The sequence below is a fragment of the Chenopodium quinoa genome, unplaced genomic scaffold (genome assembly GCF_001683475.1).
Source record: "Chenopodium quinoa cultivar QQ74 unplaced genomic scaffold, ASM168347v1, whole genome shotgun sequence".
Lineage (NCBI taxonomy): Eukaryota > Viridiplantae > Streptophyta > Magnoliopsida > Caryophyllales > Amaranthaceae > Chenopodium > Chenopodium quinoa.
Window position 1 is genome coordinate 265,717 of NW_018744113.1, and position 26,382 is coordinate 292,098.

Consider the following 26,382-nt stretch of genomic DNA (forward strand, 5'->3'; position numbering starts at 1 on the left):
TGTTACAACCTTGAAAGTCCTTTTGATCCTAAAGGGTTAAGTCAGTCAATGATGGCGGGAAATAGGAATCAAGCCTATAGAGCGAGTTTGCATAGCCAAGATGTTGGGTAACCTTCTCAATGTTTTTAATTTCTTATTTATTTTCCGGTTCCTTCGTGGAATCATGAGAAGCTAACTTGAAAGTGGATTTGAAACTAGTAGAGAGAACGTGGTTTGATTGGTTGGAACAAAAGGTGGAATGTGTTTCCTTTAGTTCTCTATGCTTAGCATATGTTATGTTTCAACCAACCTTGGACATCTTAGAACGTGCATACCTTTATTATTTTAGAAATATTGACATTCATTAGTGTTTGTTCCATCATAAAAGTCCACTCTAGAACGCTTGTAACTTTTCTCTTACTTCGATTTATTTTATTTTATTTATTTATTGCTTTGCCTTGATTTTTTTCAAGAGTTATGGGTTAAACTCTTAGGACACCCTAACGAGAGCTTACTCGTCCTTTAGAGCAATCTAAGGGTTTAAAGTGCTTGATGCATACGCTAAATGTATTCGTGATTCCTACGAAAGTGAGTTAGTGTATATTCTTCCCCTTCTAGTTTTCTTTGTTTGTATAAAATGCATCACATTCCCTTGTGTTTCTTTTGTTTTGCTCGAGGGCGAGCAAAAGTTAAGCTTGGGGGAATTTGATAAGTGTCATTTATGTCTCTATTTTTAAGAGTTTTCTAGTTATTTTTTCATAGTTTTTATATCTTTTTACTTGGTTTTAATAACATTTTATTACATTTGTCATGATTGCGTGTGAAATGTCGTTATTGCTCAATTTTGGCTTTTCTTGCATATTTTAGTTGCTTATGGCATTAGATTAAACTTTATTGGTTTATTCTTATGTTTAAGAACACTTGGATAAGTTCATTGCTCAAGATTGAAGAAATATAAAACATAAAAGAACAAGTAATGAAGAAATGTGCACTTGATTTTCAATGATCGAACTTCAAACGCCTATATCTTTTGATCTACAAAACATTTTGGGGCAATTCCAATTGGAGATGAAAGCTTATCTTGAGAGCTTTCCAAAGACAGGTCATATGCCCAATTCCGTTGTAAAACGTGGGAGATATGCTCATTTGAAGCTGAGCGGTTTGCCCAGTCCGATAGGAGCGGGCGCGCATCCTATGAGGAGCGCCCGCTCTAAACTTTCTGGAACGATTCTGCCATATTTTGCTGCAGCTAGGAGCGCCCGTGCACGAAATTGGTGCGCCCGCTCCTTTGCACGCTGCTCGACTTTTTGCGGAGCTTCCTAGGCAATTTAGTAAGGGGTATAAATAGATTTTTTGCTCATTTTAGGGGGAAAATTCATATTTTCAGTAGTTTTAGGTTTTTAGAGAGAGAAACTCTCAAATTTTGGAGAGAAAGTGAGAGAAACAATGGTTTTCATGGATTTTGGATAATCAAAGGAGGAATTTGATGATTTGAAGATCTCCATTTTATATCAATGAGCATTTCTTACTCTCTTCTCTCTTTATGCTTTATTAATTGCTTTGTTAATCATGTTTGAGTAGATTTCCTTCTACTAGGTGTTGAGTGAAGCTTTGTTATGGTTAATTGAGTTATTTGAGATAAATTTGATGATAATTGTGTGATTAAATTGATTGAATTGATGATGGCATGTTGTTTGTTTTAGATTGGATTGATCTCCCAAGATAGCAAACTTAATTGCATGTTAGTTCTAGTTTGACAAGGGATTGTGAATTAGAATTTATATATTTGATTGCATTTTGGGTAAATTTCTTCTATGCACCTAGTCAATGAGGGATCTAGGCTAGGAATTTGAGAGATTGCTCTTGATGGTAATTAATTCCCATTTTAATTCTTTCTTTGCATGATTGATTATCAAATCGATTCCCATTAACTTGTTAATTGTTCAAAGTGGATCTTTGCCCCTAGTAGACTTTGTAATACCTTGATCTTTATATGTGTGTTAGTGTAGTTTTAGTGTCCACTATCCATAAACCGACTTCGGCGTAGCTTAAGCATTAGATCGAGAACAATCCAACATTACCATTCCTTGTGGTTCGACTCCGAACTTACCACTAGACTTGTTTAGGGGCTAGTTTAGGATTATAATAAATTTTGTTTGGCCGTGAGGAGGTTAGTCAACGACATAATTTCCCCGCGCTCAGACGCCTTTGTCCATGTTGGGACAGGAAATTTTATAAAATGAGCAACCATCCGGCCATTTTAGTCTCTGGTCTTGTTTGAGACCGGTTGTGTAGCCACTAAACGTTTTTGTGCTTAGTTTTTAGTTAGTATTGAATTTACACTAAGTATCGAACTTAGTTTTTTAAACAAACGGGTCCGTCTGGGTATTACCCAGACAGATTATCAGGCGGTTTAATAAACAGAGTATCAAACTTAAATAAACAAGGGATCCGAGTATTACCCAGGCGATCCAACAAATGTAACCTTTACTAAGTGTCAAACTTAGTTGAGTAAAGAAGGACCCGCCTGGGTATTACCCGGATGGATAATAAAAAAATAACTTAATTTTGCAAACGTCTGATTTCATTGATTAATTCATTTGTTTACAAAAATTTACATTCTCAGAAGTAGTACTTTTTCAGATTATCTACATTCCAAGTTCTAGGCAGGCGCTTGCCGTCTGGGGTTTCCAGGCGGTAAGTGTCGTCCCTTACTTCTTCATAGATCCGGTAGGGGCTTCCCAATTTGGTGTTAGCTTTCCCAGCTCATTGGCCCTATCGGTTGCCTCCATTTTTCGTAACACTAAGTCGTCAACTTTCAAAGGACGCTTGTGTACTTTTTTGTTGTAGGCTCTAGTCATTCTCAGACGGTAAATTTCATGACGCAAGGCGGCATTGCCCCTGCGCTCTGGGAGTGAATCCAATGTCAGGCGCATTGCTTCCCAGTTTGCCTCTTCATCATACAGCATGACTCTAAGAGTCGGCTCGTAACGTTCGATGGGCAAGACGGCTTCAGCACCGTAAACCATGAGAAATGGGGTTTCACCGGTTGCCCCTTTTTCTGTTGTCCGGATGGCCCATAGGACATGGATTAACTCTTCTGCCCACAAGCCACCGACTCTTTCTATTTTCTTCTTAATTCCGTCTGAGATGAGTTTGTTGAAGGCTTCAACTTGGCCATTTGCTTGGGGCCGGCCAACGGATGCAAAACAGCTTGAGATCCCCTGATCTCCCAACCAAGTTTTTAGCTGAGGCGTCTCAAACTGAGGACCATTGTCAAACACCATAGACATAGGTACCCCGTACCGGGTGATAACATTCTTCCAGATGAAAGAAATTACATCTGAGGTCTTAATGTTTTTAACCGCCTCAGCCTCAACCCACTTGGTGAAATAATCCACAACCACTAAGATGTAACGCTTTCCGCCTGGAGCAGGCGTGTAAGGGCCTAGAATATCCATGCCCCATTTTGCAAACGGGATTGGGCTGTGGATGGTCGTCAGATCAGTAGCCGGACGATGAATAAGTTTGCCAAACTTTTGGCACTTGTCACATTTCTTAACCAGCTCCTTGGCGTCTGCCTCAAGAGTGGGCCAAAAATAATGTCGTCTGGCTCTGATGGCTAGGGACTTGCCGCCTATGTGAGAGGCGCAGAATCCCGAGTGCAAGTCTTCGAGAACTTCCCTCCCCTTTTCTGGGGTGACACATTTCAACAGGGGTGTAAGAAACCCCGCCTTGAAGAGTTCTCCATTTCTCAACTCGAAGCTTGCAGCTCGCTTCTTCAGGACGACTGCTTCCTGTGGAGAATCAGGAAGTGTGCCGTCTGAAAGATAAGCCCGGATGCCATCCATCCAGGTAGAGCTTCGGTCCAGAACTCCAATGGGATCTTCATAGATGCTTATCTTTTCCAGAACTTCCCAAAAGACAGACCGAGGCGTATCATGGCAGGCGGAAGATGCCAGTTTTGACAACGCATCCGCCTGGTTGTTTTCAGACCTAGGCACTTGGTTCAGCCGGAATTCCTCAAGTGCCCCGGCCTCCTCTTTGACTGCCTGAAGATATTTGATCATAGCCGGATGGGTAGCCTCATAACTTCCCTCGTACTGGCTAACAACCAATTGAGAATCAGAGTAGGCGTCAATTTTCATGGCCCCCGCCACCTTACACATGCGTATGCCGGCAAGCAGGGCTTCATATTCCGCCTCATTGTTAGAGGCCTGAAACTTGAAGCGTAGTGCATACTCAAATATGTCTCCTTTAGGAGACTCATAAATTACGCCTGCACCACAACCACTCTTTGTAGAGCTCCCGTCTACATACACTTTCCAAACCTGATCAAGATTATCCGGAGCCACCAGACGAGTCATTTCTACAATGAAGTCGGCAAACGCCTAACCTTTCACTGCCTTTCTTGGTTCGTAAGTGATTTCAAGACTTTGCATTTCAATAGCCCATTTCAACATTCTCCCGGATGAGTCCAAGGTAGACATTGGCCGCTTGAGTGGCTGGTCCGTGTAGATCACCACCGGATGTGCCAAAAAGTAAGGCTTCAATTTTTTGAATGCCATATACAAAGCAAGGCCAAAATTTTCAACCATGGGGTACCGGAGTTCAGCATTTTTAAGAACATGGCTAATGAAGTAAACCGGGAGCTGCACGCCGTCTCGCTCAGCAAGGAGAACGGCACTGAGGGCATGGTCTAAGATGACTAAGTACATGTACAAAGTCTCCCTAGGCAAAGGGCTGACCAACCTAGGCAGAGAATGTAAATGCTCTTTCAATCTCTAGAACGCCGCCTCAGCATCATCCCCTATTCAAATCTGGTCTTCTTCCTGATTGCTTGGAAGAAGTAGAAGCATTTGTCGCCTGACCGACTGAGGAACCTCCCCAAGGCGGCCAGACAACCGGTGAGTCTCTGAACTTCCTTGACAGAACGGGGTGACTTCATGTCAATTACCGCCTGTATCTTTTCGGGGTTAGCCTCTATCCCCCTTTGATCAATCAGGAATCCGAGAAACTTCCCAGACTCAACACCAAAGACGCATTTCTTAGGATTTAACATAACCTTATGCCGCCTGAGTGTGGTGAAGGTTTCTCAGAGATCAGCAAGGTGATCCGCCTGTTGCTTGGATTTGACTATCATGTCATCAATGTACGCCTCCACATTTCTTCCAATCTGATTAATGAAGACCGTATTAATCATCCGTTGGAAGGTGGCAGGCGCATTTTTCAAGCCAAACGGCATCACAGTATAACAAAATAGCCCCTGATCAGTGACGAAGGCCGTCTTCTCTTGATCTTTCTTCCACAGGGGTATCTGATGGAAGCCGGAGTAGGTATCCATAAAGCTCATCAAGGCGTGACTGGCTGTAGAGTCGACCAGACTGTCGTTCTTTGGAAGCGGGTAATTGTCCTTTGGACACGCCTTGTTGAGGTCTGTGTAATCAACACACATGCGCTAGGTCCCATTCGGTTTCTTAACAAGGACCACATTGGCCACCCAGTCAGGAAAATTACATGGCCGAATGAACCTAGCGTCTAGCAGCTTTTTGACTTCGGCAGCTGCCACCTGACTTCTTTCCTCGCCGTGGTTTCTTTTCTTTTGCCGGATGGGCTTCTTTTTGGGGTCCACGGCGAGCTTGTGGACAGCAAGATCCGGGCTGACGCCTGGCATCTCTTCCACTTCAAAGGCAAAAATGTATTTGAATTCTTTCAGCAGAAGGTGCAAGCTTGCACCCAAGGTAGCATGAGCAACCGTCCCAACCTTAACAGTGCGTTCTGGACGGCCGTCATCCAGAACGAGATCAATGCTTTCGCCAGCCGGTTGGGGACGGAGCTCATCTGACCGTTCACCGGTCAGTGATTGCTATTTTATCTCTTTCTTCACCTCCACCAGCAGAGGTGCCTTTCTTTTCTTCCCGGCTGCTGGTGGGGCGAGAGCTGGGTCGGCATCCTTGACATTGTCAAGGTCTATTGGTTCCTGACCGCCTGGGGCCACGGTATCTCGGACGGCTGAGAGATAGCACTCTCGGGCCGTCTTCTGATCCCCATTCAAGGAACCAATAGAGCCGTCATCCCTCTCATACTTGATGAGCATGAGGGACGGGATGATTACTGCCTTGGCTACGTTGAGGGTTGGCTTGCCAAGGATGATGTTGTAGGTGGTCAACTCCTCAACGACCAAGAATCTGACGACAATATGTCGTCCCTGGCCTTTCTCTCCAAGCCGGATGGGTAAGTCAATTCTCCCGGCTAGGTAGACCATCCCACCCCCAAAACCAACCAAGGGGTGGGTGACCGGATGCATGCTGCTGACATTGTATTTCAGCTTTTGCAGGCACCGGAGGCTGATGATGTCTGATGAGCTGTCGGTGTCTATAAGGATCCGTCAAACCAGCTGGTTGGCAACCTTACATTTAATGACCACCGGGTCATCATGCGGGCGGCGGACACTGCCCCTATCCTTCTCAGTAATCAAGACATCTGGGAAGGAAGAGCTGGCTTCCGGCTGCTCATCATCATCTTTGTCCATCTTTCGAAGATGGCTCTTGGTGCCCCGGATGGTAGGGCCACCACATGAGAACCCGCCTGCTATAGTGTAGACCGGCTCCTTGTCGGTATCCGAACTACTAGCAGGCTGGGGGGTAGTCTTGGAGGACTGACCCTTGTTTTTCTTTTTTGCCCCGGCTGGGGACTTAGAAATGTAGGACTTCAGCAGCCCTTTGTCAGCCAGACGGTCCAACGCCCGCTGAAGACTAAAGCAGTCGTTGGTGTCATGGCCAACTTCCTCATGGAACTGACAGAATTTATTTTTGTTCCGTGACTGGACAGAACTCTTCATAGGATTCGGCTTCTCAATGGACAACCGGTCCTTTATCTCCATGAGGATGGAGTTGCAGTCTTTGTTAAACTCGTACTTGGGGACGTACGGTTTAAACTCTTTCTTTTTCTTCTGGGAAGACTGGTCAGAGTTAGTAAGCGCCCAGACTTCTTTTCTTTTCTTGCTCTCTTCTTTGTTTTTTGGCCGGCTGAGCTGACCGGCTGTCTTTCTGCTTGTCAGACTTTTTGGAGTCTGACTGGTTACCAGGCAAGCAGAGGTCGGTAGCTTGGATGTAGCTCTCCGCCTCCCTCAGGGCCGCCTGTAAGGTGAAAGCCCCTTTTCTGACGAGGTCGAACTTAAAAGTCGACCCGTCTCTCAGACCCTTGAAAAAATCTGTAAAAGCTACCTCGTCAGACAACCCATGAATCTGAATTCTGATCAGATTGAACCGCCTGACATATGAGCGCAGCCCTTCTCTCTCACCCTGCTTAACATTGCTCAAAGCAAGGCTTGTTTTCTTAGCAGGGATGTTCATTGAGAAGTTGGAAGCAAACAAGAAGGCGAGCTTCCTGAAGCTATCGATGGACCCGGCTGGCAAATTGCCGAACCATTGTTGGGAAATGCCCTTCAATGTAGCCGGGAAGCACCGACACCAAGTGGCGTCATCCAACCCCTGCAGGTACATGAGGTTGGTGTAAGCCATGAGGTGGTCCTCCGGATTGGTGGTACCATCATAGGTACCAACCAACACGTTCTTAACCTTGGCCGGCTGATCCGCCTCGGTTATCTCCCGAGTGAACGCAGAAGGTTGTTCACCCAGGCGCAGCAGACGAAGCTGCCAGTCCAGTGGTTGGACATTTGGGTATGCCGCCTGACCCCCAAAGAAGGTCGGCTGCATGAAGTAAGGAGGATACTGTCCATAAGCCTGAGTAGGCACATACGGTACATTTCCAATCATATGAGGGCCAGAATGGACAGTATTACCGCCTGTCTGACTCTCATGCAAGGAGGGTGCACTCCCTGCAGAAATATTGTTGAAGCTGTCTGGAAAGTTCGACGTTGAAGCCGACTCAGACATCGATTGATTTCTCTTCCGGTTGATGATCTCCCGGGCATCAAGAGTTGATTTTTTACTTCTCACCAGCTGATGAGGCCAGCGAGGGTTATTGGTGTTCTTCCCAGGAAGGAGAATTTTTTACCAATTAATGGTCCCGGCTGCCTTCTCCTTTGGATGGGGAGTGGGCTGCCGGTTTCTAACTGACTTCCCCTTCTTTGGAGGAGTCTTCTTTGCCGACTGACCTTTACTTGGGCCAGCCCAGCTTTTGGTGATCAGCTCTGTAATTTCACCCTTGAAACTTGTCATGAACCTCATGAGTTCGTCTCGGGTGACAGGGGATGATCCAGCTGCCGTTTGGGTTTCCCCTTCCGGCTTCCCAGAGGGTCGACTTGGACCCGCCTAGGAGGCACCCCGCTCCAGAGTGTCTCTGGGTCGGATGCGCTTGGTTCAGAGAGAGCCGTCTTCGGCTGTAAAGGCTTCGACCTGAGGGTCTTCATCCTCCTCATGGTCGGTAAAAAATTCTGGGTCTTCACCCAGACGGTTAGGGGGTGGTACAGACTCTTGAACCATCTTCGAGGTACTCTCCCCACAGACGGCGCCAAATGTTTTGGGTGTTTTTGTCCCTTGGGAGAGTTACGTCACGAAGTCTGATCCGGCCGATCTGTACCTGCAAAATAACGGAGACTCCGGGTGGTTGGAGCTCCTCCTCTGACGGTCAAGTTAGTAACTTGAAACGGAATAAAGAGTACGGAAATTTAGGTGGGGATCTGCTTGGATTCCAAGCTCAGGTGTTTCTCTGATGTAAGAGAATGCGGGTGTAATAAATGGTAAAACGTGCCCTCAAAATGAGGGACATCTCCCTATTTATAGGGTCTTTGGGAATTATGCCCCTGATTAGGTCACTGAACCCTAATCATTGGTGGGCTGCGCCGTTTTGCGGCGTTCTCGGGATTTGGGCCTAAAGGCCGCCTTTTCCCTTGATTTCTGGAATGACCCGTGTCGAGCAGGGATTGGTCCATTTTAGACCAATCTGGGGCTGACACGTGTCACCTTCTGATTGGGCCACGTGGCAGGGTAAAATTACCCTAAACAATGGGCATTCAGGCAATTGCCATCATCCCTTTGTTAGTTTTGGTGTTGACAAGGCAAGTCATCGATGTTAATCAATATCTTGAAGGAGGCTACCCATCTTTGATGTTTGGGTTAAACAAAGTCCTCCATTTTCTTGAATACCCATCTTTGATGTTTGGAAAGTCCTCCATTTTCTTGCATTCTCTGTTAGTATAGTTAAAAGAAGAGAACCTGCATTTGGATGCACGGTTCCTCATAGAGTCGTTAGGGTATATGTCTCTATAGGTTTAGTTCCCATACTCCTAGAATGTAGATATGCTTTTCAATCTCTATGAGTATAGTGGTATCACGGGTCCTTTCTTCAGCAACAAGGTGCATTTTTCGGGTTCTTCTGTCTCCCAAGTGTTTCCATCACGATTTCCCTTCGTTGTCAATGCTAAATCGGGTTCTCTTTAATTTTTATGATTTGCACTCTTGGTCCATCTCAACTGTTTCAGACAATTTGACTTCTCTTGACCCACAATATGGATGTGGTTTGATTTTCTTGGTTGTCCGGGCTCTGCAGCTACCGGTTAGCTGCAAGACCTTTTCAGTATTTTGTTCTCTTCGTTCTTACTGTAATAGTTCTTAGTGTGTGTTGTTTAGGTTGTTTTGTGTTCTTGTATTAGTTTATGGCTAGGTTGTAATATTTTTTTTTTAATAACATCTTTTGTAAAAAAAAAAAACTTTAAAGAGAAAAACCTTGAGATTGTCTCCTACAAAACTAGTATGTTAAAATTTGATGAGTCAACTTGTGGCAACTAAATCCAATAGAATGCATTCTTGTTCAAAACAAGTTTTTCTAGTGATGATTTTTTTTTGGAAGTGTTAGGTGATTAGTTGTACCTCCATGAAACTGTGTTCTCATTGTAAGGCTTGTTTCTCAAGACATTTGCAGTGGCCGCCTAAGAGTTTGACCTTATTTGTATATAATTAAATACTAATAAAAATTATAAAAAAAAATTATAATACAAAACTTTATATTAATACCTATTTACAACATATTTTGTCATAGGCAAAAGCTAATGAGCGCCCCCGGCGCGTTAGGTAAGAGTATTAAAAGTGGAAATATTAGAGTAAAACTAACATTAATTACGTCGAACAACACGTGATTTTGTCATGAGTTCTTAACTTAATAATCTTTCAACCAATAAAATTATTCCTTAACTAATGCCCCGGGGCGCTCGTTAGCAAGATCCTTTATCATAATATATGTTTTTATTATGTTCGTGAAAAATTATAGGCAAAGGGGATAGGTAAAGACTAGAATAGACCCGGTCTACAATAACTTATTGTAGACTCAATCTTCTAGTATACCATACGAATGTGATTATATCATACGAGATGTGATTATATTACTACAAAAGTGATTATATCATCCTGAAACTGTTATGTAAATGTATCACTCAAAAAGTAAATTTATCATTATAAAAAGTATCAAATAGTAAGTTACATCATCCAAAAGATGATTTTTAAATTTTATCATCCTAAAGATAACTATATAATCTCATTAAATGGTTTAATATGAGATTATATAATTCAAAATATGACTCACAAAAAGATAATTATTATTGTCTTAAAAAGTGATTATATCATCTAGAATGTGATTATATTATTTGAAAGTGTCAAATTTTGGGTCTACAATAATTTATTGTAGACCGGGTCCATAAAACCAATTGGATAGTAGAAAAGATAAAGTACAATACAATTATCAATAATTGATAGATTATACATAAGTACTCTGTAATTCATTTCCTGTATACTGAAAATTTTTTATACACTCAGATATAAAATACACCAAGTTATTGCTCATCGGATGATTATATGAGCAATAACAAACATCGTTTAAGCCAATTTTTTTTTTTTTTTTTTGGATTTTTTGTAAATTACCACCCCAAAATGTACCATGTATTGAAATAACCATCCATGTTTTTTGAAATTAAAAATAACCACCCACATTTTACAAAAAATGTAGGTTTTACTACTCGACCTATACTCCGACCAGTTTTTCGAGTATCGACCCCACATAACGGTTGTTTTTTATTTTTATAAAAGTTGTTTCTCGATTTATTTCCTCCCTTGTTTCACAAACTACTCCCAAACTTAAAATTCTTCATTTTTTTCACAAATTCTACCATTTTTTACTCCAAGTTTTGCATATTGACAAGCGAATCCTTTAAAAAACGCACTTAAATTTTTTTACACGAATTTGTACAGCAAGGTAATTGAAGATCGCACTTTTTTTTTTTTTTTAGTTATTTTACAATGTTTTAATGAAGTACAATTCAAGTTTTACAATATTTTTTGTTTGGAATGTGTTTTATTAGGAATTTAATGATGTAATTGTTGTTTGATTCATTCAATTTAACTTGAATTGAAAATTATGGTTCTTCATAATGAAATTGTGGGGCACATGCTCGGAAAACTTGCCGGAGTATAGGTAGGGGTGGTAAAACCTACAGTTTTGTAAAATATGGGTGGTTATTTTTAATTTCAACAAAAATGGGTGGTTATTTCTAACACATGTTAAATTTTAGGGTGGTAATTTACAAAATATATATATATATATATTTTTTTTTTTTTTCTATTTGAAAAACAAAATCATACAATTACGAAATTACCCCAAAGTGACGAAAGCTGGTGTCCTATATAAAGAAAGCTAAAACCCTAAGACAAAGCATCAAAACTACTTGATCTTATCTGAGCTGATTGGGGTTTAGTCCGGTTTCAGTCAAAGCTACCCGCTCGGCCCGCGGCTGAGTAGATGGCGGCTCTACTGTCTCCGGCGGCTCCTCTCGCGATGAAGACTGCCCGCTTTCTGAGCCAATCGGCTATGACGGATGTGCGGGCTTTCCCCTAAATCTATCCAATTTATTTCTTTCATTTTTTTGGGTTTTTCAAGTTTTTTTTTTTTTTTTTTTTTTTTTTTTTTTTTTTTAATTTGAGCTTTTTTTAATGAATGTGTTTTTAGGTTTTGTTTATTTGTTTGTTATAATACTTTTGTGGTGATTTTTAAAATTTGGGTTTTTTGGGTTTTGAATTTTTGTGATGTTACTATGATTTTTTTTTTTTTTTTGGATATTACCAGGGTTTTATTCATAGTAAATGAATTTTACTTACAATATCTAATTTAGGTGATTATTTGGTTGTTTTCTGATGGGTTTGATATTTATGTTTATTTACAAGAATAGCCACGATGATAGTGTAATTTGAATTACCGTTTCTGAATAGGAGTAGTGAGAGAGAGACGTTTGCATATGTGTTATTGCGTTGATTGTTTGATAGGTGGATAAATTGCAGCGACTGTTTCATGACAATGCAGTTGGAAGACGTCAGACAACAATTCAAGTGCTGAGATTTGAAGAGTTGAGACATAGTGTGTTCGTATTTCGGTCCTTTAAGCTGCGATGATTCGCCACTGTATTATGTAACGCAGTAGTCATGTACACATTCTAGGAAATATTGTATCAATGTTTTTTATATACATCTACAAAAGTGTATGGCAGTTTTGTACTTTTTTAAACGTGTAAATTTCATCATGAATTACTATTCGTGTGTAAATTTATGCAGTAGATGTAATGGCCTTGTTTATGTGTATGATTTGTGGCTTACACCATTTCAAAAGGCAAATCACAGTTATGTTTTTTGGTCTTTGAGAACGAATTACACTAGCTTTATTTTGGTGTTTAAATTTTCTTGAATAATATTAGCACAATTTTGATTATTAATTCCATCTATTACAATAAGTGTGATCGCAAAAATCTGTTATTGCATCTTGCTGTAGCAATTTTCACTCATCGACTAGCTTGTTGTACATAAGTGGTAGAGCTACTATTTATTACCAAACAACACGCCTTACAACTATCTAATCACCGAGTATGGAAGAGATTCTCTTGCTGCTCCATATCAACAATTTGTGTGGCCTGCATATGCACACCTTCCTCAAAATATCCACATGATGCAAGTCTTCTTCCATTGGTTTTACTAAGTTATCATGGAACAAAGAATCCTCCAAATGTGTAGTTAGGCAGTATATCTTCCAAGAGAATCATTATTTCACAACACAATTCACTATGCATCAGTCCAAAATGGCATCTGGAAGAATCTAAAGCTTGGCACTATGCATCAAGCTAGGCTGATGCCCACTTTCCAGTCCCAGTGTTCCCACATAGCAGTTGGGTCAGCAGATCTGAGTAGAAGGGACCATGGTTTAAAATCCTGCTACCAAGCAGTTTCATGTATTTCTTCGGCTGAGAAACCAAATTCCACCTCCATTTTTAGGGGACTTTCAACTAATGATAGGCCTATTAGTAAACTCAAGTTATTATCTTGTTCAACATGATAAGAAAACCAACATGGGGCATAGTAATTTGGCAAACCTAATAGCAAGGTCATCAGCAAATCATACATGATGCAGATTCAAATTGCAAAAATACTGCTTCTACAGCACAGAAAACTCCTCATTACTGTCATCATATAATCATCACACTCTCGTAGATGCACTGAAATTTCAGTTTGCTGGCCTCAAATTCAATATAGTGGCTGGCCAATTGAAAAAACTACACCTGTATTGCAGTCATAAACATCCTACATTTTGTACGTTTACAAGTAGTATAACCACATTAGAATATCACAAAAACCCCTAACTAGAGGCATATATATTCATAATCAGCATCCCCGTCAGCCCTTGCCTTCTGAAATGAACTGATTCAAACCAGGAAATGTCTTCACTTTCATAAAAGCAATCCATGTCTTCAACTCTCATTACCTTCCGCTGGTATTTCAGTCTTTTCACCAACTTTAGCAAGCGCAGGTGTAGAAACAGTTTCACCATTAACATCATCAACTGTGCTATCATGTGGAGAATCAACACCTGTGGTAGCATGGCCATGATCAGCTGAAACAACTGAACCCATATTAGAAGCATCGGTACCAGAGGAACGTTCCTGTTGGATCCTTGGCCCATTTACAGCATGGCAATGTGGGCAAATGTAGGTTACATAGGGGAAATCTTCTTTACTTGCAAGCCCTGCACAAAACCAGACAATTAAATAAATTTGACGATATTCTGAAGAAATGGAAATGCTACATGAATTTACATCAGCAGATATCACTCACCATTGTGCATATGGCAGTTACCACATATGAGAGCATAACATTGGGTTGGATCCTCACCGACAAGCACTGCTGCAATCCGAGACAACCATCCACTATTATATGCAGTGGCTCCTTGCCCTTGAAAATGATCAACATAAACCTGTTGGTTCTGCTGGGCATATTCACTGCCTGTTTGTGGGTATGTTTCAGCAGGATGCTGAATTGTTGTGCCTCCTGGGCTAGTTCCTCGTCCTTGTGGCTGTTTCCTATTTCTAAGGCCACTAGATTGGACCAGTTCAACATCATTGCTTTTTCCAGCATCAACTTCAGACTCCTCTGGAAGAGAGAGTTTCAATCCTGTGCCTTCAGTGTATTTGGATGCCAAAACAGCAGCTGCTGCTGCTTTAGCCGCAGGATCAGTGTCATATCTCTGCCATTGTAGGAAAATTGGAATTATTGAAAAAGGGAGTATAAAAGTAGACACAGATTCATGTAGGTTGTCCGGTCAAAATATTACTTAGAAAAGTTCTGAGAAAATATTATCCTTTTCCGTTTTCCATTAAAAGTCACCAATGCTTGGCATCAGCTACAGTAGCAAGTACCAGATGTACCAACTGTATTTTACCAAAAACAAATATACCACTATTATTTTACAGGTGCGCTAAAGTATTAGTCTCATCTTCCTAAAATTCATATGAAGTGCCAGTAAATGCAGATTCCATCAAGGCTTGAACTAAGCATACTCTTTCATTTAGTGTCTAATTAGCAACAAAACTTTATGCACTATCCAGGGAATCCACTGTAGAGTGCAGACATATGGAATAGCTTATACGTAGTATAAAATATTCAAATAGTGAAGTGATACAGTTTCAAGAACTATGCCAGTCCATCACCCACCTGCACCCACCTGATTACCACTGTTGCCCCATCGGCATCCCATCACCAACACTTCCAAACCCAACCCTTCTCTCCCTGCCAAAGCACTACCCCTATCCCATTTCCCTTTTCTCCACCTCCATTGCCTCCCCCCTTATGCCATGAAGCTTTCTTTGGGCCACCGTGCTGCCTGTTCTTTTTCAATACTACAGTCAGTCTGCCACCGCTCCTATTTCTCTCCATTCTCATCCTCGCTAATGGCTCAGCCAAAAAATGCACCGCTTAGTCAAGAAGGTGCATGTTCAAACCCTCTCTCTCCAATACACATCCTTTACAAATTTCTACAGGACCAACAATCATCTGACATTCTGTGACAGGAAAACCTCCCATATCAAAGGGTTTTTTCTAGGAGATGATTAGGAAACTACAAAGCAACCTCCCATATCAAAGGCTTTTTTCTATCAAAAATTTATTTACAAACATTTTTCTTTGGCCCTTGGTCCACCCTCTTACAAGTATGTAAGCTAATCTGTAAGAGTTACCTACATCATCTAACAACATATTGGACACAGTCAAAAGTAGAAATCTATCTAATAATACTACCTGAATAAGTTGCTGCGTTAGATAAAAATTGGTCCTCTCTTTAAGCTCATCAATTTTTGATTGCCTCTCAGTCTGAAGCTTTTCTAAAGTTTTTTGATCCTTTCGTTCACCTGCACAAGAAAACAAATATAAGAAAAGTTTTTTTGGAAGTTTACTACTTTACTAGCCAGAGCAGAAAAACAATGCAGCAACATGGCATAACAATCACCGGGACACATGGCCTAATAGAAATAGCTTGTCATAAATGACTACCCTTATACTCAAGGTTTTTAATATCCAACCATTTCTTTCTAGGCAAACACACAAATCCCAAAGTCAATATATCCCAAAGCAAATCATGCGGTAGAGACTTTTATAAATCCAACCATTTCTTTCAAGGCAAAAGACCACAACTTGCCATCACCGCATTTTGCCAAAGCAACCTCTTCTCCCCTTCACCTAACCAAAATCCACAAACCGAATCTGTAACCAGTCCTGATTGTTAGAACAGCACACCGAAGTCTCCTCTCTACACACTGAAAGGTCTTCTTCAAAGATAGCTAAAGAGTTCACAGTGAAAAGACATTTGAAAAAAAAAAAAAAAAAAGACATTTGAAAAAGACTCGCCATTAGCTTGACACGTCACTCATAGTCAAGATTACCATATGTAGATATAAGATTTAAAGTTTTCGTCTGAACTTGTTTCTCACAACACCAAAAGCATAGTTAGCAATTATTTCACCGAGAAAGAAATGACATTAGCAATTTACTGGCAGGATATACGAATGGTTAATAATTATTTTATAAGGCGTTAATTTAGTAGTTGACAGCTCATCAAATGTAAGGCAATGATATCATAGGGAGGAACCAAAATGATAGTGCATATTGGTGCTTGCTCCTATTACACTATGCAATGTAGCACTTTGGGTCAAATCTACAAAATGCTAATCCAAAAGATTTCCAACAGTTAATTTTGTGACAAAAGGCTCGACAATGCCAAAAGGCTATTGAACCTGCTATTTTACAAAGATAGCCTACACAAGAGGTCAATAAAAAAGTTACATACACACATATAAGGATGCAAATACATAAAGATAAACCAAGTATCATCCTGGCCACATTCAAACTCAATTTAGTCAAAATCTAGCTTATATTCAAACTTAATTCAAATTTAGTTCATTTGGAAACTAGAATATATCAGCTTCACTCCTTTATTTATCAAGTGAAGCTCATTAAAGAGTTATGTTCTACTACAATTTATACATCTTCAAATAAAATAGCCTTGTAGTCAAATTTTATATAGTATGCTGATCATAACTTTATCAATAATAATAAAAAAAAAGTTCAAAATAAATAAGCTCTAAATTATCTTTTCTTAAACATACATTTTTTTTTTCTTTTTTTTTTTTTAATTTTAATTTTAATTTTAATTTTTTATGTTTCATAAATATAGATACACTAGTTCCACATTTACATAAACAGTTAAATTGTTCATGAAATCCCTATGTTATTATTTGAGTTCATTTTCAACAGAACAAATATGAGTGTTCAATGACAAATCTTAATGCATTTACACCCCTAGGCACATTCCTATGCCATTATTTACAAATCCTCCTTTTTCACACTAGGAAAAAGGGAAAGAAAAAATAAATAAATAAATAAATAAATAAATAATAATAAAATCTACAAAGTGTCAAATACTTATTTGGAAACAATGTGATCATCAAACAACTTTAAGTTTGGCAAGTCACATCCTAGAGCTAGAAGGGCTAAAACATCTGCCAGCAAACAAGTTTCAGCTATAGCAAGCATGCTACTATTACCTGCTACCTAATGTTGAGCCTTTTATGTATAATTTCAAAGAGTCTCTATTAGCTACAAGAAAAATTATTAATCAATGACAAATTCCCAACTAAGGTTCCAATGAATTAATTAACGATAACATAATCTTCTATTCAACCAAAAATGACCTTTAAAAATCGTTGAACGTATAACATTAATAATAATCCATATACTTAAAATTTTATTCAAGGTTATTTTTGTTGCATAAATATTTTTCAAAAGATCATTAATAACCTTGTTGATTCAATGAGGCCAAATACTTATGTGGGATGACAGGTGTAATATGCAAAATCAACAAGAGGCATAAAAGAAACATCAGGAATATTCTTGCTGTGAAAAGATAGCAGCATTTCACAGCGAATACAAGTAAATAGAAATCAGCAAAAACCCCTCCCCTACTCCTGTCAAAAAAAAAAAAATGCAACTCCGATAAAATGTTGAAAAGAAACCTAAACAGAAAGCTTTCTGAAGAGGGAAAGCATCAAAATAAATAATTTAGTATAATCTTGACTCTTTAGATGAATAAGGGACATCTACCTCTAGAGTATTCATTCAACAAAAGTATTCTAAAGCAACAAGGAGAAAGCAAGAAGGAACAAGAGACATCCTATGCTTAGATGGCACATTCAAAAACCCAGTAAAAGAATTACAAATAAACACTGCATTTACTGTATCCTTCAGAAATTAAACTTTTTAACAAGAATATTTCTTATATGTACACAAACACTCACATGTCACAATCACACACTAGTCATTCACTCATTTGTGTTTAAACTCATTTGTGTTTAAAGTAAGATGGTCTAACTAAGGGAGAAAATTAGCGCATTTTTGGCATTTGCTTATCTTTAGACCAAGGTATATCCCCGTATGCACATCCACAATATACATAATATCCAGAATTTAATTTGATGCTCCTAAAAGTTGTCCACGCATTCAAAAAAGCAGCACAGTTTTACACCATTACACAGTTTTTTTTAGCATTTATTGTGTTTACAAACATGGTTTGACTGTATTTTTTCAAATAATTGTGTCCTTTATGAGCAAAACAACATGATAGATCTATCTTTTACCCAAATTTTATGAGGTCTTTTTGAGCATGTCTCTTCTTGGCCACATAGCACTCCAATCGTCCACATATCTTGCATTATCTCATCGCATTCATATATAGACCATGATTATCCTAGCATCAAATAATTTGTAACTTCTTATTGTCTTAACTCTAAATTACGAAAAGTATAAGAAGGCTAATCCATCATTGGTGAGAGAAAACCACCCTTCCAAAATTTCAACCTCGGGTATCAAAATGAAAATCTCCTGATTAAGGGACATGAGTCGCATGACCATATGCAACATATGCAAAAACTTCTACTTTTACAATTGCCAATGTATAGTTCGATTGTCATTATATTTATAATTTAAATATTAATGAGTGAAAATTATAAATATGTGGTATTTTGAAATATAAATTATGAATATTCCAACAAAATCCCACACGACTATGTTTTACTTAAATTACATATCATCAAGGCTTCAAAGTAGGATTTGTAAAAACCTTAGTTTTAAAAGGCGCAAGGTGCACCAAGACGCAAATGGTCCTTGCAGCCTAGGCGCAAGGCAAAGGCGCTCACCTTTTATATGCAAGGCGCATGTATTTATATATTTATTTCAAAATATTTTTTACTTTGATTGTACTTAATACCAATTAAAAAGATTCATAATAAATTAAATAATGATATATGTAAAGCTAAGGTAGTCTGAATTTGAAAAAATGTTCATCATTCTTCAATTTATAACTTAAATCTTAGTTATTTTCCTTGAGGCGCAAAGGCGCGTCTTACCAAAGGCGCTTTGAGGCGCACGAGGCACGCGCCTTCCGCAGGTGACTGAGCCTCACCTAGCTAAAGCCCAAGGAGAGAGGCGCGCTTTTTAAAACCAAGGTAAAAACAGTATTTAAAAAATGTAAACCATGCTTCTATAAATAACTGAAGGCAGTAGGCTTAATGTTTTATATTAATACTTAAATTATATATCATCAAGGATAGTCAAAGAAGGATTTGTAAATACAGTAGTTAAAAAATCCAAATCATGCTTCTATAAATAACCGAAGGAAGTAGGCTTAATGTTTTATATTAATATTATTATGGGTTAAGGATAGCAAATTTAGCCTACAATGTTACTCACAACCATCTGAATATATATGTGAATGCATAAAGATTATGTTGCAAGTATCATTCGACATTCTCAACAACCAAAGTAATAACATGGGAGAGGGTGTATATCAGACAATCACATAGATAAACATTATAGATTCACTTTCTTCACCTGAAATATAAATTAAACCTATCTAAACTTATTAGATCTAAATCATCTAATCTGTACTTATTAGACGTATTGGAAGAGAATAAGCTTATTGAACCTTTTCAGAAGAGAGTAAACTTGAGTGGGTAATATATATTGGAACTTATTGGACCTGATTGAAACTTATCTAAACTGATTTTTTTTACGGTAAAGAGACATATGCTAAGACCAGCATCCATAGTGTTGATCAAATCAAAGAGCACAATACCAAAATTAATTCAAATCCACAGTTTAACAGCCAGGACAACTAGAACTCAATATTGCATCATACTTAACAACAATTACTAAAACTTACGCATGCTTATGAAGCTTGATAACCCTGAAAATATAATAGCAGATAAAGCAGGCAGAAGAAACATTGGCAGAACCCGAAAAGCCCGAATTTTCCAATTTTCTGCTGTCCTTGCCGTCATGATAGCATAACCCACAGCAACAATCTGAAAACAATGTATAACCACCACCATAACAATCAGAAAGTGTTGAACTAACCATGATCAAGTACACCAAAAATGCAAACAATTATATAGCACCATAAAAGTAGACATATCAAACAATATCTCTCAATAACAGAGCAATGCAAACATTAGATTTATATTCTCAACTAAAGCAAAACTTAGAAAAGCTGAAAGTTCGAATTTAAACTTCATTTTACATAACATCAACCCCTAAAATCGATCAATTGCGCACGAATAATCGAATACGAGCAAACATCATTCATTATTGAGCATTAAAACATTAATAAGTAAAAAACAAACATGATCCTACATCAAAAATGCCCAAAAACACAGATTATAAAGCTTCACCTCCAAAAGCACAGAAAACAGAATAATATTCCGCTTCAAACTTCCCCAATTTTGAGCTCTCCTTCTCATTCTACTGATAATAATCTTCTCTTCTTTCGAAATTCGTTCCAACCTTCGCTCGAAATCGTCTTTTCGAGACCCGAATAATCCATTCCATAATCGAGCCAAAAACCCCTTCTCCTTTTTCTTCTTCGAACCATCTTTTGATTTCTTCTCATCTTTGGGCTTTTCATCACCAGCAGCAACAATGGCGGATTTCTCAGCTACACTCTCAACATTCTTATCAGGTTCCCCAGCCATTGCTCAGCAACAATACCCTACACCATTCAATCCCAATTTCAAAAATAAATCATACCCAGAAATGAACAACATAAAAAAATTAATCCAGTTCATAAAATTGACAATTTAATAGATCAGAAATCAAAATTAAAGAAACCCACCTGAGAAAATGGATTATTAAATTTTTTTAATAGAATATGAAGATGGTTTTTCGACGATTTCAGTGCTTCGCAAAAAGGAAAGAGAAAGGAGTGAAATAGCGATCTGTCGTAAAAAGGAGCGCCAGAAAAATCTGGGACTTTCGAAAAGTAGGAAATCGAAATACAGAAAATCGCGAAAATGAGGGTGAGTAGAAATAATTGTCGTTGGTAAAGATGAAACAGAAAGCGTCGAAAAAAGCGATGAGCAGAAAACAATGGCGGATGAGAGGAGAGGAGAGAGAAAGAGAGATCGAAGAAGAAGGGAGAAAGAGAAAGTAGGGCAGCGACACCGATTTGGGTAAACGGACGCCCAAGTACAGGGATGGTATCGGAAATTGGGAAGGAAAGTTGATGGAAAATGTACAAAGAGAGGTTTCCACGGTGACGTTTGGGTCGGGTTACTTGGTCGGGAAAGAATTTTTCAGGAGTCCAGACTAAATGACTAATCACGGCCTTCACGGGTTTACGGCCTATTAACAAAGTTAGCACTCTTATGATACATTAGTACACAGTTAATGCAAGGGAGCAGGGTTGGCAATTTCACCCGAATCTATAGATAATCGAACCACCCGATCTGATTAAATGAATAAAAATCCGACAAAACATGGATTTTATAAGGATGATGGATGAATCGGGTCGGATTCGGGTGGAGTTTTATCCATCCATCACCCAACCCAACATGGATTTTATAAGGATGATGGATGAATCGGGTCGGATTTGGGTGGAGTTTTATCCATCCATCACCCGACCCATCCATCCATCCGCTTATATTTTTTACCTATTTGTAATACTATATAAGTATATACTTCATATCTATCTATTAACTATTACAAAAACAGAAATTGCTGACATCACCCTTGCCCACGTATTGCTTTCTCAATAAAAAAATTCCCGCCTAAATGCAATGATGATGTCATCTTTCTTTTTATTTATTTACTAGATTAGAACCCGTGGGATGCACAGTTTATATAAAATTTATTTTTATAATTTATACATTTTTTTTAAAAAAAATGGACAAGTATAAATAAGAATATGCACCATGTACAAAATATGAATTTTGAAAATTTTAGATTTTTATCAAAATTATGATATAATACTTGTTCAACTTTGCCTAATACATATTTTAATGTAGGAGTCTATTTATTAGTTAGGTTGTATTTGTAATATAGAAGCTTCTATTATTCAAATTTCAAAATCTATTAAATATAATAGCTCAAAAAAAAATAAGAAGAAGAAGATGACATCATCATGCATTTAAGCGGGAAATTTTTTATTATGAGAGTGACATATGGACAATGATGACATCAGCAAAGTTTTGTTTTAGTACTCCCTCCGTTTTTAAATACTTGCTCCATTTCTCCATGCGCGGAGTTTTAGGAGAAATGTGAGAAAATAATAATATATGGAGGTAGTGGGGTAAATGGAAAAATAAAAAATTGTAAAAAAACAAAAGTAGTGGAGAGGATTGGAGGAGAGAAAATAAGTGGTGGGTCCACTAGGTGAGAGAAATTAGTTAAATATTGTAAAAGCTTTCCAAATAAGGAAATGGAGCAAGTATTTAAAAACGGCCGAAAAAGGAAAGTGGAGCAAGTATTTAAAAACGGAGGGAGTAATACTTAATAGATTTTTTTATTTATGGAAAGCTATCATATTTAACATTTATGAAATTTAAATATTGGAAGCTTCTACATCACAAATAAAATCTATCAATTTATCGTAGGAAATTGAAACAATTTTAAATAGCACACTAATAAATGACCTCCTACATTGAAGTATGAATTAGACAACATTGAACAAATATTATATCATAATTTTGATTACAATAAAATTTTTAAAATTACAAAATATATGTAATTCTTACTTATATTCTTGTATAATAGCGATTTATTTTTAAAATGTACAAATTAAAAATAGGTTTTATATAAACTGTGCATCACACAGGTTCTAACCTAGTATACTAGTAATATAAGTTAAACTTCGTATAATAGTGTGGATGTTGGAAAATTTAAAGATTTCGTCAACTATATATCAAATTATTAGTTTATGTATATTAGTATTATGACTAAATGATGGTGTATTTTATTTCACCCATTGTTCACCTGATCCACCCGATCCATCCGCAAATGATGGATGGATTGAATGTGGATGAAGAATTAAATTGTTATGAATGAGTTGGATGACAAATGGATCGTTAGCGGATGGAGGTGGATTACGCACCACCCGATCCACCTCCGATCCATTGCGAGCCCTACAAAGGAGAGAAAGGCTACACATAAAACCCTTATATGTGGGGCCTACATACAATGTGACATGACTTTGTCAAATTGGGCCCCAAATTCCACTCACTTTAAAATTTCATTTGAATTGAAATTTTTGGGTACCATAATATTTGAAATTAAAAAAAAATTGTTATTTTCAATGGCCACATTTAATTTCTGAATTTATTTTTTTTAACAAAAAAAAAATAAAAAAAAATCATGTTCGTTTGTCTTCCATGAAATAGCAAATTTTCCTCCCGTTGTATTTTTCTTCTATGGTGAACTCTTTTTTTAATAATTATATTATCTCGTTGGATACTCTAGATTTAGACCTCTATTTTTCAAATGTACTTCTTCCCTCTTTAAATAGACCACTCTCCTTCTCTATCAGTAACATTGCTCAATATTATACAACCTTTTTTTTACACAACCCAGTTAATTATAATTGAGTTTTGTCTAGCAAAGACACCGAACATAGGTGGGCATTCATCCATCCAAATATGACACTCTAATTACATTTTTATATATTATACTTATAAAAATGTACATTAGAGTGGTGTCATTTACGATGTTTATAAATAATTAGATTCATGGTATAGGAGTGATAAATTGATGTAAGATCCATATTATTAGATTAGACTCATTAGAGGCATTGCACGCACCTAGCATAATCTTTTACCTAACTCTGATTTGCATATGGCTTAAAGCTTAATTAGTTAATCTTTATAATGTTATTTTTATGTTTAAATACTACAAAGTAATTTAAATTCCTCCCATATTTCTGTTCTCCATCAAAATTCAAGTTAAATTTGGAATATTTATTTTTCAAAGAGTTAAAAGATAAAAATATTAATCATCAATTATATGAGATTAAATTGCTTGCATTATTATTTTAATTATTAAATAAAGGAGATTCAAGGGACATAAAATGTCAATAATGGAAGAAATAAAATTTTAAACATAAGAACTTCAAAAATAAAGAAAATCCCCCCAAAATGACAAATGCAATAATCTCGAGCATGTTCACTTTAGCTTAATTTCAATTCAGTCCAACTCCAATCAGTTCAGTTCAGTTCAGTTTAGCTCCTAATTTCCTTCTCTCATAAAATATTCATTTCAGCTCAATTCAGGTCCAATCAGTTCAGTTCAGCTCCAATTAGTTTAGCTCAGTTCAGTTCAACTCAATTCAGTATATGTGAACATACCCTTCGTAAATTTATTGGTAACAAAAATCATAAGTATATGATCAATTATCGACGATGTAGTAAAGAGTAATATATTTCGTTTGCAAAATATTACGTTTACATGGTGAATAACTCGCAATGTTGGTTACTAGAACACTACTCATGCATCGTTACACATTCAATTTGGTATCGGATTCGAATATCATCCTTAATCACAACATTTTTTAGTATAGTATTCTTATTCACATAATTATCTGGTAACAAAGAATGGTAATAAAGTATCTGAAACTGTATATTCTATGCATATATGACACTGTTTTAGTAACACTGTTTTTTTATATAAGAAAGTTTGTGTCATGTGTAACATTTTATGATTTAATTTCATTAAATAACACTTTCTAATATGTAATTTTCATTTATTAGCACTTTCTAATATGTAATTTTCCACTAAAGATGGCAACAATGCAAGATTATATTTAAGGAGATAAGTTATAAATACACAAGAGTATTTACCAATAGCTAATATTAATTTGTGTGTAACCTTTCGTGATTTTATTTTAACCCTTAATTATTTAATTTAAATTCTTTAACGAATGAAGTAAACCTTTCAATGTATAAATTAATTCGTACAATACTTGATAATTGTATAAGTGTATCTAACACCTATTTAATATTACATGGTTACTTTACATGTAATAAAAGTAGTTAATACTTTTTTGGTATGTTTGAAATTTTTTTAGTAACGAAAATGATAAAATACTAACACTTGTTAATAATATGACAAACTATAGTAAGGTTAAAACTGTCGAACTTCATAACATTTTCGAAAAGGAAAAATAGAAAAGAAAAATCCAACCTTTGAGCGGTCTGACATTAAAAATCCAACCTTCCATTAATCTCATAAAAATCCAACATTTATACCCCTCCTTCTTTGATAGATCCATTTGACCTTTAACATGTTAAACAGGTTAATTTTTTTTTTTTTTTTTAAATTCTCACTTTCCTTCTCACTCCTCTTCTTTCTCTCTCCTCTCTACACCACCACCTCTGCCACCACTTACTCCATCAGTCCAATTTTAATTTTTAAAATAAAAAAATTCCCTTCTTAACACCACCGTATTCCCCAGCCACCACCTCTACCACCATTGCCGTCACCCCATTGTCGCCAGCCCTCCCATCTAACCACCGGTAAATTTCCTCCCAAAATGCGAGCACGCCCGAAATCCCCCTCCCTAACACCAACACCGCCCAAAACCCGCTCCTCCTTCATCGTTTGGGTTTAATTTTCTGGGTTTGGGTTTAATTTTGGGATTTGGGTTTAGTTTTTTAGGTTTGGGTTTAATTTTGGGTTTAATTTTCTAGGTCTAGGTTTAACTATGTGGTGGCTTAGGGGTGTCGTGGGTGGTCGTGTTTGGGGGTGGTCATGTTTGGGACTTAGGGATTTCATGCGTGGTTGAGTTTGGGGGTGGATGCGGTGTCAGTTTTGGGCAAGGGGTGGTAGGATTTAAGGGTATGAGTGGTCGGGGGGTTGGTGTGGGGGTTTCAAGGTTGTCGGGTTTGTAGGGGAGGGAGGGGGAGGGGGAGAGGGGGAGGTTGCGCGCATGGGAGGGAGGGGGAGAGGGAGTGGTGGCATGGGAAGGTGGTAGTGGCAGTGGAAGGTAATAGTGGTGGCAGGGAAATTGGTGTGGAGATGGAGCAGGTGCGGCGGTGGGTGGTGGGCGGTGGGGATGGGGTAGTCAGGTACGGTGGTGATGGGGTGGTCAGGGATGGAGGTGGGGTTGGCTTTTCTGATATTTTTTTTAAAAATATTTTTCTTTTAATTTTTTTTGTTTTTTAATGATTAAAAAAATAATTGACCAATTAATTACTGACACGTGGCACATAACTTACAAAAATCGGTCATCAACAGGTAATGGATCTGTTGGAGATCGAAGGTT

The 26,382-nt window shown here is 37.9% G+C and overlaps 1 protein-coding gene across 1 annotated transcript; it reads right to left on the reverse strand.

Moving 5' to 3' along the window:
- Positions 1-13,360: 13,360 nt before the first annotated feature.
- LOC110692459 (uncharacterized protein At2g24330-like) lies at positions 13,361-21,454 on the reverse strand. The gene is made up of 6 exons (XM_021869459.1): positions 20,965-21,454; positions 20,525-20,841; positions 20,017-20,158; positions 15,543-15,652; positions 14,085-14,493; positions 13,361-13,995 (listed from the first exon to the last, which is right to left on the reverse strand). The coding sequence occupies exons 2-6, from the start codon at positions 20,822-20,824 to the stop codon at positions 13,721-13,723; spliced, it is 1,236 nt and encodes a 411-aa protein (XP_021725151.1). The 5' UTR covers positions 20,825-20,841; positions 20,965-21,454; the 3' UTR covers positions 13,361-13,720.
- Positions 21,455-26,382: the final 4,928 nt, after the last annotated feature.